The 12,500-nt window shown below is 45.8% G+C and overlaps 1 protein-coding gene across 1 annotated transcript in view; it reads right to left on the bottom strand.

Moving 5' to 3' along the window:
- The window catches only part of crybg2 (crystallin beta-gamma domain containing 2), a 32,408-nt gene that overhangs the window by 11,414 nt on the left and 8,494 nt on the right, over nt 1-12,500 (bottom strand). Inside the window, exons 3-4 of the mRNA XM_047801157.1 lie at nt 9,272-11,544; nt 3,197-4,886 (exon numbers count right to left, since the gene is read on the bottom strand). Coding sequence (XP_047657113.1) covers nt 3,197-4,886; nt 9,272-11,544 — 3,963 coding nt within the window. The remainder of the gene's footprint in view (nt 1-3,196; nt 4,887-9,271; nt 11,545-12,500) is intronic.

The raw sequence follows: 12,500 nt of genomic DNA, 5'->3' as shown, positions 1-12,500 counted from the left end.
GGAGTCAGAACTGAGCTGCTTCTGATGATGCCTACAGGTGACAGGATGTTTATGGACAGAGGAATCTAACAGCATGTTCCACAGTAACATGATGAAGGTTACGCTTTAAACACCACACGTTTTATCCAGTTATTGTAGTATGTGATGTCCATGGAACGGGTCAGTTCCTGTTCTCACTTCATTTCACTCAGAAGGGGAATCGACTCAGAAGCTTCTGACGTGAAGCTGCTCTGCTGTCAGAGCTGCTGTTCTTCTTCTGACCAATCACAATCCGGCATTTTATTAAAATAATCTCTGGTGTTAGAGACATTATCACTAATCCTCAGACTTATGTCATAATATGTTTCTACCTTGTTCGTGTTGCACATATAACGAGGGATCAGCGAGCTTCACACACACACACACACACACACACACACACACACACACACACACACACACACACACACACACACACACACACACACACACACGGCGTGGAGGTGACCAGACGTGTTTAAAAGCCTGAGGGAAGGAACATGCCGAGTCGGCCGTCTGTGCACAGACACGCGTGTAATCATTTTTAATAACTTCTCAGCTGGTTCCTTGCTTCAGCTTTTATTTAAATACCATCACACACACACACACACACACACACACACACACACACACACGCACACACACACACACACACACACACTCTCTCACACACGTACACACCACCCCACCACACAACACACACACACCGACAAACAACACCACACACTACACTTTCTCACACACCCACACACCCACACACCCCCACACACACACACCACACACAACCACAAACACGACACTCAACTCTCTCACACACCACACACACACCACACGCACTCTCTCTCTCTCTCCTTCCTCATCTCTCTCCTCCTCTCTCTCTGCCGTCAAATCCCCTCACACACACACACAACACTAAACACAATCTCTCTCTCTCACACACCCAAACACACTCTCTCTCTCGAACACACACACACACACACACACACACCACACACACACACAACACACACAACAATACACACTCTCTCTCTCTCCTCACACACACACACAGCACACACACACACACATTCTCGTCTCACACAACACCCACACCCACACAACACACACTCAGCACACCACACCACAAACACCTCTTCTCTCTCACACCACACACACATCACACACTCTCCTCTGCTCTTCTCTCCTCTCCTCCTCTCTCCTCTCTCTCTCACACACACACACACACACACACACACACACACACACACATGCTGATACCTGCTCCAAACACACTTCACCTCATTGACACCATTATAATTCTAACACAATCTCATTATTCGTCTATTCCAGTTGAGCTGTAAGATTGTTATTAATGTTCATGCTGCACCATCTCCTTCACCAGAACACACATCACGACACACTGCATTCTTTCTCTTCTGTCAAACCAGTTCTTATTTCTACTGAAATGATTCTGGTGTACGATTAGAGTCACAAGAAATATAAGAGAAACATCAGATAGACAAGTGTGTCGTTAGTCAGTGTGTCGTTAGTCAGTGTGTCGTTAGTCAGTGTGTCGTTAGTCAGATATGTGACATAACTGAGATTTCAGTCTCAGACTCACTTACACAGTATTTCACATTCATTTTATGTCCTGTCCAGATAGGTTTCAGTGTTACCATGACAACCACAGTGAGCTGAGACATCTAGCTAATCTTCTCACGGTCCAAAGTTACTTCGAGCTCGATCAGTTTTAGAATAAAATACTCCGATGTTTGCTACAGTATAGAAATTTAAACTCCAGACATATTTTAACTCTATTTTTATCGTCGGTTGATTTGTTTATGTCTGTTTTTTATGTCACACTTGTACACCTGCGCTGTGCTTGTGGCCAAGCAGTAGTAGTGATTATTATAATCTAAGGATGTTTGGGTCACGATGACAAAAACACAGCTTATTTCTGTCAAATAATTTGCTCTGGAATTTGTTTGACGAGGCCACGCCTACACGTCCTGTAGTGTGTGTGTGTGTGTGTGTGTGTGTGTGTGTGTGTGTGTGTGTGTGTGTGTGTGTGTAAGGATGTAATCCACACATTCACTCAGTTTACACAAGACCTGCTATTAAGTGTGTATTTGTTTGTGTGTGCGTGTATATGTGAGTGAGTATGTGTGTGTGTGTGTGTGTGTATGGGTGTGTGTGTGTGTGTTTGTATGGGTGTGCGTGTGTAAGGGTGTGTGTGTGTGTGTGTGTGTGTGTGTGTGTGTGTGTGTGTGTGTGTGTGTGTGTGTGTGTGTGTGTGTGTGTGTGTGTGTGTGTGTGTATGCAGAAGTAAACCTCACTGTCAACCTGCCTCCATCAGGTATCAGGGCATTTAACACGGTGGAGAAAGCCAGCACGTGTGTGTGTGTGTGTGTGTGTGTGTGTGTGTGTGTGTGTGTGTGTGTGTGTGTGTGTGTGTGTGTGTGTGTGTGTGTGTGTGTGTTAATGCTGAAATAAGTGGTGTGTGTTGAGAGCAGGAGCAGGATATTTACATCACAACTGGAGCTCAACACACCCAGCTGATCTTGTTATATAACCAAGAGCAGGACACCAGAGAAGATGCACAACTAAAAAGTGCCCCAACGCCATTCCTGAATGTTCACCAATATCTCCTGTGACCTGAGGGAATGTTTCTATTTATTACATCCAGGTCGTAACTGCTAGCGAGAAGTAACAGTCGAGTTTATATGCTAATCAAGAACAAAACATCAAACTCTACATGTCGGTCTGCGTCACTGCTGCTATTTGATCAAATGTCGATGTTAAAAGACGTTTGACATTATAGCTAAGCGGACAGGACCGGCTCTGTGAGAGACGGAGGCCAGGAGAACTAGTGCACTTTAGAAAAGAAGAAACGTGAGTAGTGCACGAGGCCCGTGGTAATGGATCCGATTCTCTGAGACTCCATTGTAATCATTTTTCTCTCAGGTGCTCGTTTCTCTGTTACCTTTCACTGTTTGTGTTCTACAGTGTCACAGCACCCGCGTTTAAAGGAAAAGGAAAGTCCCGGAATGCCTTATACAGTTAAGAAGATACCCGATGACTCAAGAACTTCAATTAAACCCTAATCTGCCACCAAAAGGTCATTTAGGGTGACACCTTGCTTACACCTGACATTTACATTTACATTTAAAAAGAGGTCGAATCCTTCCTCACTACTTACATAGGCATCTGGAAACGCTTTGTACTTGACCAGGAGATTCCTGTCTGGTTCAGGCTGTGAGGCGACACCGAAGTTTCCGAAGCCGTTATGGACGGGGGATCCGACGGATCCGAAGGAAGTCGCGCCGACGTCGAGGTTCAACTGCAGACTTTGGGGTTTAACAGGTGATTCTGGTGAAAGACTTCTGTGCAAAACAGGAGGCGTGAAGATGGAGGTAGGACTTTCGGCAGTAGGGCTGCTGATGATCAAAGGGCTCTTGCTGATACGAGACGTCTCGATTGACCCCGATAGGGAGCTTGGGGGTGAGTTGAGGAGGGACAGCTCATAAGTGGACCCTGCAAATCCTAGAGAGTCCGGAGCCTTGGAAACCCTGCTGAGGTAGTCGTGTCCGGAGGTAACCTCAGGCAAAGAGGCTGCTCTGTAGAGAGTCCGCTGACCTGATGACTTGCTGTTGTCTTCCTTCTGCTCGGAACGGTAACTGGAAAACAGCAGGCTGTGGTCCAGACGCGAAGATCCCAAAATACTGTTAACTTGAGTTCCCTCTTCCAAGCTGAGGTTTGGAAGCGAGTTCTTGCGCATGTACATGCTACTGAGAGCTGATGCTCTCGGTGCTACGACAAGAGGGCGTCCCTGAAGTTCCTGATTCTGCTGCTCCTTTAACATGCTCATCAATGCCAAAGGAGAACGCATATCTTTTGACTTGCTCCAGCTCAACCCCAGGTCCGGCGGCAGGATGTTCTGAGGTGGAGCAGACGTAGGTGAGGCCAAGCCGGAGACACCCGAACTCTCAGTCCCATGGACAGTATGGCTGGTGGTATCTTCAACAATCGGAGGCAGAGATGAGAACGGCAGACTGGTGCTGTTGCGTAGGGGACGGTGTCGTACAGGAGGAGCCATGCTTTTCAGCGTGTCTATCAGTGTGTCCATGTCATGTGGAGAAGGGATGGCTTCCGGCTCGGGCTCAGTGGGAGAAAGCTCCACAAGAGTCGCCTTGAAGACGCCAGACAGGAATCCGTCTGTCTCGTCGGCGCTGTAATGCGAGTCTGTGTTTGTTATTCCTCCCTCTCCTTTCACCTCACTCTCTTCAGCAAGCCCCGCCCAGCTCCTCCCACCTGTCTGCCTCTCGTCGCTCTCCTGGACTTCGCTCCTCACATTCCACCAGGTAGTGTTCCTATAGTTACCATCGGTTTCCAAGGAGACGGCCGAGGGGAGGGTTTCCCACTTTTGCTCAGAAGAGGAGGAGAGGGAGGAGTGTACGCTTGGTTTATGTTCTAAACTGCTGGAGTGCGAAGAATACAGGTGTGTGCTACCCGACACCTCAGGCTCCGAACTGTCTGCTAATCTCGATTCTCCTTCAAAATAACGGTACTTCGGCTTCCAGTCTTCGACCTCGAGTCTGGTTCCTTCGTCCACGATGTCGTACTTAACCCCATTTTCGATCTCATCCACATCGTGTCCGTGAAGCTCGGAGCTGTTGGTTGTGCTGCTGTTGTTTACCAGCGACACCTTGTGCACTTTTTTGTTGTTGTCTCGTCCTTCATGAGACACTTTGGGCCTCAGAGTTAACGTGGTGCTCAGCACCCCAACATGAGACACGCTCATGTCTGTATCTGATTCAGGACGAATCGCTACAGGACTCTCGGGTTTGGACTCTTCGGTTACTGTGAGAGCAGAGACGGCATGAGGGAACCTAGAACAGGAGGAACGCAGAAAAAAAAGACATGTTAATGCCCGAAAAACAGAACACTCGGGGCAAATAAAATATATACAGTACACTTAGTTCTAAACAATTCTATTCACATTCTTGATTTTAAGTGAAAATTTGAATTTTGTAGTATTTTGTTTGTCGCTGTTTTGCTTTAATGACTGTGAGCACTCGGGAAAAAAGACTCCACAAATCCGTCCGAAATCTATTTGAAGCATGACTGGGAATTAAATAATATGGATTCCAAGCTCATAAACTTTAAAGTTAGAGCAGGTTAATATTCTAAATGTAATATTTCAACATTTCAACACTATTGATTATGGCTCATATACAGTGTTTGTACAGAGTCATCATTCTGAACGTGTGACATTTAATCAGGATGTTAACAGGATTAAATGAGCAGAATCACTGGATATAATTAACACTTCTACCCAAACACTGCCATAATCCACTACGTTCATTCAATGTGGACAGACGTTTTTCAAGACAGTCACAAGCGGTGATGTGTTCAGGACGCTCCAGACACGTCTTTCTTCAAAATGTCTCTTTTGTAAATAATGGAATAAATGATTGGGGATTGTGTTGGTGATGATGATTGGGGAGGTGTCCTGGGCATGTCCAACAGGGAGGAGGCCTCGGGATAGACCTAGGACACGCTGGAGGGACTCCGGAAGAGCTGGAGGAAGTGTCTGGGGAGACGGAAGTCTGGGTGTCCCTGCTTAGACTGCTGCCCCCGCGACCCGGCCCCGGATAAGCGGTAAAAAATGGATGGATGGATGGAATAAATGATTATTTAGACATAAAGACAGGTATAAAGACAGGAAGACACTCTGTGTTGTAGGAACAGGAATGAATCTGTGTCTGCTGTCAATAGTTTAATGATTATATTTTTCTTCATATTATCATAATTCGATTTTAAAATGTAGTCAACACCAACTCTTAAATAAAATTCTGCATGTGCGCCCTCTAGTGGAAAATCGTTGCAAACTCAGAGAACAAGATTCTACAACCCTTCCTCCACATGCTGTCTGTTTGTCTGTCTCTGACCCCCCTTTCTCTCTCTCTCTCTCTCTCTCTCTCTCTCTCTCTCTCTCTCTCTCTCCCTCTCTCCCTCTGTAGGTGAGGTAACTGCAGTGCATGCTGGATTTCCTGTGACCAGTCCATTATGAAGTCACCTGACCGGTTTGAGGACAGCGAACGGAAACACAACAAGAATTCCCTGTTGTACAAACAAACACGTTTTTTCCACCACTGACATGTCAGACTTGCCTTCCTGCTGTCATCAGTCCATTAATGACAAGAATGAATTTAAATAAATTGAATGAGTGAAATTTTTACTGAGAAAATTCCTCCTCTGATTCCGATTTAAAAAGGAATTCTCAGGAATTAAGAGTGAAGCTCTCACATGAACACCGACTCCATTAAGACGGGTTTTTTCTTCATATTTGATATTTATCTGTAGAAATGTGGACAGTAAACAGCTTTCATTCATCCATTCATTCATTCTCTACGGCTTATCCGAACTTCTCGGGTCACGGGGAGCCTGTGCCTATCTCAGGCATCATCGGGCATCGAGGCAGGATACACCCTGGACGGGTGTATCAACCTACCATGCATATCTTTGGCCCGGGGGAGGAAACCGGAGTACCCGGAGGAAACCCCCGAGGCACAGGGAGAACATGCAAACTCCACACACAAGGCGGAGGTGGGAATCGAACCCCCAACCCTGGAGGTGCTAACCACGCCCACCTGTATAAATAATACCTGAGGCTCACACAAGCACAACTAAGGTAATTACTCTGTGCAATACGAGCTTGTTCCTTGAGAGGTGCTTGTGTGACCTTTCAGCTCACTATAACGGATCATTCAGTCAGACCGCGACCTCTCTGGTTCTGCTGGCTGTGTGTACATCCTGTTCTGGAGTTCTGCAGCTGAGTGAGTGACAAACTTACAGACATACTCACTGTAACGGCTAGAATATTATTATTATTCTACACAGAATAAACCTCAATAGAATTATTATTATTTATATTTAAAACTCCTCCTCACTGTGAAGCCTGTTATTGTATAAGAGTCATGATCCTACACTAACAAGCCCTTTGTATTTAAGAGCCTGTAAACTAACCACAGGTAAAACTGGTGGTGGTGTCACACTGACCTGCCCTTGGCCTCCTGATTGTGTCACTGAGTAACGGCAGCTTTGACACAGAAAACGTGAAAAAGGCCAAGGGCGTGAATACTTACGCAAGGCACTCAATGTGAAGATAGTTGAGATTGGAAAAAAAACATCTCAGGACTGCCAGAACAACTCTGACTTGGGCTTGACATTATAATTAATAAATAAATGAGGTTGTGTTTATTTTCACAGAGACACTGTTCATCAGAGTTTAGATCGGATCTGATTCTTCCTCACTTGGACGCCGCATACTAAATGTCCACTAAAGGTCATATGTCCTTGTTATTGCTCATTAGTGACAACCAACAACCACATGATGCAACCTCCACCATGCTTCATGGGTCATATTTATTATTCTTAGTAACATTCACTCATCTTCTACCGCTTATCTGAACTTCTCGGGTCACGGGGAGCCTGTGCCTATCTCAGGCGTCATCGGGCATCGAGGCAGGATACACCCTGGACGGAGTGCCAACCCATCACAGGGCACACACACACTCTCATTCACTCACACACTCACACACTACGGACAATTTCCCAGAGATGCCAATCAACCTACCATGCATGTCTTTGGACCGGGGGAGGAAACCGGAGTACCCGGAGGAAACCCCCGAGGCACGGGGAGAACATGCAAACTCCACACACACAAGGTGGAGGCGGGAATCGAACCCCTAACCCTGAGGTGTGAGGCGGACGTGCTAACCACTAAGACACCGTGACCCCCCTCCTTAGTAACATATTTTAGCTAAATATTTTAGCACAAAGATAAATTTCATGTGACCCCTGTGAGTGTGAAGGTCATCGTTTTATTTATTTAATTTATTTATTTATTTATTTATTTATTTAAGATCCAGAGAATATATATAAGATTATAGAGAATTAATCAACACCTTCTGACCAATCAGGTGAGTCCAGACCGTCATCAGTTCATACTGAACGCACCTCGTGTCATTCCTGCCCCTGATCCTGAGCATCCATTTTTTGCTTGTTTCTAATTTACAAGCATTTAGACTTGTGCACTAATCAGAATCAGACTGAAACAGGAAACCTGTCACGTTACAAATCAAACCTAAAGCATGCAACGATTCCACTAAGATCACGAAAGCAGCAGTGAGGAAGAAGCCCACACCGTAGACCAGGAGGTTCACGACAAGTCACTATACAGAACAGGCGATAAGAAGAAATCACGCTTTTACATTTTTACTGTAATTACAGCTAGAGATTAAAGCTGTGAGGAAACTCCACTGAGCTCATATGCCATAGGAATATGAATGTGACGATGATGATGAAGATGATGATGAGGTCACTCTAGTAAGGAGATCGAAACTGTTCAGCTTTATACCGCCATCGATCGCATTCCTGTCACACTTATACACGATGACAAGAGAAAAGAAAATTCCCTCGACCAAACTGAACGTTTGGAATGAGGTGTGGTGTTTTACAGACGAACCATAAGCGACTCGTGCAGAACACGGAGAAACGTTCACACGCCAAAGTGATGCAGCTAAAACTCCTGTGACGCAATCTGTAACATCAATGAGGGACTCTACAGAGCAATGGATGGACAAGCTGGAGCAGAGTTTTACTGACGGCCAGCATTTGTGGAAAACCTCAAAACAGGTCATGAAGTTGTCGGAGTGAGACACACCTCCAGCCCCAGGTTATCAGTTACACTTTGTACCGATGGTCTAATACAGCTCATTCCACATCACTGCCTCTCCCACGTTTTAAAGAAACATAAACCCAGCTTGAGAGATATGAAGCTGTTATTGGTGGGTGGGGCACAGGGGTGATTAGATGCTTCCTCCACCCAAAACAAGGTGAGCAGTGTTTCCTAATGAGGAGCAGCTACAGAGTCGCTATTTAGGACCGAGGTGCAGAGAAATCTGATCTCAGGTCAGTGAGCTGAAGGACAAAATACTCAAACGTTCATGGAATGGGACAGAATTTCATAAGGACACGGAGACATGAAAGAGTCAGTAAACCTGAAAGGGAAGAAGCTCAGCTAGTGTGACGGAGTTAGAGAGATGGAGGGAGGGAGAGAGGGAGAGAGGGAGGGAAGGCTGTAGACCGGAAACACAAGCTTCCGAATGAAAGGACTCATTCTACGGGAACGCACTAGAACAGGCTAGTATACACATCCAACACAATGACTAATAAGGAAATAAAGGACAGAAAGAAAAGGGACATCTACCGGTGTGGGATGTATCTCGGGACAGGCTGATGGTTTGTCCTCTCGTGATGATCTTCCTCTTCTTCAACACACTCTCTGATGTAAGCAGCGATTCCTCGCCGAGTCTTGTTTCTTTCCCTGAAGATCCCACAGACGTCTCCGCTGCTGTCGTCGCCGTTCTCTGACCCGAGGATGAGATCCTCGACACTGTCTTGCTCTTGAACTTGTTGGAGTGTGTGTCCGGTCTCTGGTAGTCCTCGTGGCTCAGCAGATAAAAACCTCGATACCGGGTAACAGGTGACAGGTTTCTGTGGCTCCTGTGTATTGATGTCGTCTCTATCCACATGGAGCCTAACAACATTGCCGTTTGCTCCACCCCCTGTCAAGTCCTCCCATTGTGGAGGCACTGGAGATCCAGACTCCTGGGAGTGGCCTGACTCTACCTTCATGTTTGGGTGTGTTTCTGGCTTGCAGTCTGTGACTGACACTTCAGCATGCAGACCGCAGGGTGGGGCACTGATACATTCCTCAAACACACACACTTGCAGAACCTGAGTGTCTGGTTTGAGATCAGCAAGATCTGCAAGCTGCTGGTTGACTTCACCTGCTGGTGCCTCACTTTCTCCACTTAAATGGTTTTCTTCAGTTTTTAACCTCACTGCATTTCCATCATCTTCTGAATATTTCCTGTTAACTGACTCATTCGAATTAAAGGTAACTGACCTAAAGGTGTGAACATCATGTCCGTGTATCTCAGTATTTCCTGTAAGTCCGTGAAGTTCCTGGTCTTCTAATAAATGACATGTTTCCTCCAGCACTGTAGATGTACTGGTGAGTCCTTGAGCTGTGATTTCATCAGTTCCTTCTTCATCACGTCGATCTTCTTCAGAGAATCCTTGCTGAAAAAGGTCAGACATGTTAGAATATTTCATCAGGTGATCGGTGGCACTGGAGATGCTTTCAGGAGCCAAGGATTCGATAAACGTGTCGTATGATAGACTGGAGGAGATTGTCGGCTCTCGTTCTCGTTCTTGCTTTGATCGGTCTGGATCACAGAGCAGATCTGAGACGTTATTGCTGCAGTCGAGGCCACTGGTGTATGAGGACCTTAAGAGGTCAACGGTTGTAGCGTCAGGGTCAGATACCATGACGCTTCTTCTTGGAAATCGAGGAGAGACGTCTGACTCAAAGGAAACTAGTGGAACATCTAGTAAAGCTGGATTTCCATCATTTTCTCCAGAAGAGGTGTCGTACATTTCATTAGCTGAGTAGAAGATCTCTGGGTTCTCGGGATAAGAAGGAGGATCGAATTCTTTAGGAACTTCATGTGAGATGGATAGAATGCATTCAGAACTTTCCATGCTGTCCTCATGAATGGTATCATCGGTGATGTGAGGAAGGTGTCTGTGGAATCCTGTCTCAAGGTTGTAGGGAGATAAATCTCTCTCATCATCATCATCATCATCATCATCATCATCATCATCATCATCATCATCATCATCATCAATGCAGCTTTCTTCAGGATGACCCAATGCCAGGTTAGCGTTTATCTCCTCGTATTTCTCCACTCTGTCCCAGCATGAGGTGGATTTAGGTGATAAGATCTGCTGTGGTTTGGTCGTGTCCCACTGATGAAGAGCGAGCGAGTGATCCCTGCTCTCAGCACCAGGGCTCGTTTCCGGGTGGTGTACGGTTATGAGTGCGCTGTTGATGGAGGTGGTCACGGTGCTCCTGGGAGTGAGAATGATGGGTGTGAGTTGGCCTTCATACATTGTGGTGGGTGAGTTTGAGGAACGTGTGTGAGAGAACTCTGTCGAGGTCGGGACTGGTAAGCTGGAACCTTCTTCGACAGGTATAATGGTGTCAGGTAATTCTTCTGAATGTGATTGGTGCATTTCACAATGTGAAGAACCCAAACCTGGACCTTCTGGTGGAGTACGGTAACCATCGCTGCCAGAAACCGAGGAGTCGATGAACGGAATGGACGTGCTGTCTGTGTTAGCTAGCATAAACTCTACCGTGTCGAGATCGTCAGCTTCAGTGCTTCTGCCGTCACTGTCCACTGATTTCATCTCAGCTACCTCAGAGTGCTCACGTGGCCTGAGGACACTTTGCTCTGTCTTCTTTTCATCCATCGGTTCACTCACTTGACCTCTGACCTCTGACTCTCCATTGATACTTGAGGAGCTCAAAGAGAGGTTTCTGATCTTCTTCTTCTTTTTCCATGGAAAAGAAAACGTGGCAGAGCGCTTGGGTTTCCGGAGGTCCATCTCAGAATGAGAGAACAGGCCCTTCTGGAGAGAGAGAGAGAGAGAGAGAGAGAGAGAGAGAGAGAGAGAGAGAGAGAGAGAGAGAGGGACAGAGAGAGAGAGAGGGGGGGGGTTTTTTTCTCCCGCTCTCTCTATCTCTCTCTCTCTATCTCTCTCTCTCTCCTTCTCTATTTGTTTTTTTTTCTCCCTCTCTATCTCTCTCTCTCTCTCTCTCTCTCTCTCTCTCTCTAGCTATCTCTTTTCCCTCTCTCTCTTTTTTTTTCTCCTCTCTCTCTCTCTTCTCTCCTCTCTCTCCTCTCCCTCTCTCTTCTCATCCCTCTCTTCTCCACTCTCTCTCCCCCTTGCTTCTGTTAAACAAGCATACAAGAGACATAGATACTATATAACACCACCAGGGAAAGATACGCTCTATAAGTCTACTCTCTATCATAGATCCTATTCCTCTTATATATCTATATCTACTCTCTCCCTCTCTTCCTGTACCCCTCTCCAATATCTCCACGATCTATATATCTATCTATATATCCATATATACGATCGACCTATATACATATAGAGAGGAGAGAGAGGTATAAAATATAATAAACAGGATTGTAAACACAGACGTTTGTGTAATTGTAAATAATAGACATAAATATTAGCGTCTGCTAAGTGAATAAATGGCACTGAATTCATTCCTAATTTTTTATGTAACACCATAAATAATTAGAGGCACTAAATAAAAGGAAAAACATGAATTTATTTAAAAACAGACACAGAATTTAAATTTCTTTTAATTTAAGATACACAACACTGACCCCGGACCCCCTAACAGATACACAACACCGACCCCGGACCTCCTAACAGATACACAACACTGACCCCGGACCCCCTAACAGATACACAACACTGACCCCGGACCTCCTAACAGATACACAACACTGACCCCGGACCCCCTAACAGATACACAACACTGACCCCGGACCCCCTAACAGATACAC

This window comes from Tachysurus fulvidraco, chromosome 15 (assembly GCF_022655615.1).
Source record: "Tachysurus fulvidraco isolate hzauxx_2018 chromosome 15, HZAU_PFXX_2.0, whole genome shotgun sequence".
NCBI classification, from domain to species: Eukaryota; Metazoa; Chordata; class Actinopteri; order Siluriformes; family Bagridae; genus Tachysurus; species Tachysurus fulvidraco.
This window is presented reverse-complemented; position numbering and strand designations above follow the sequence as displayed.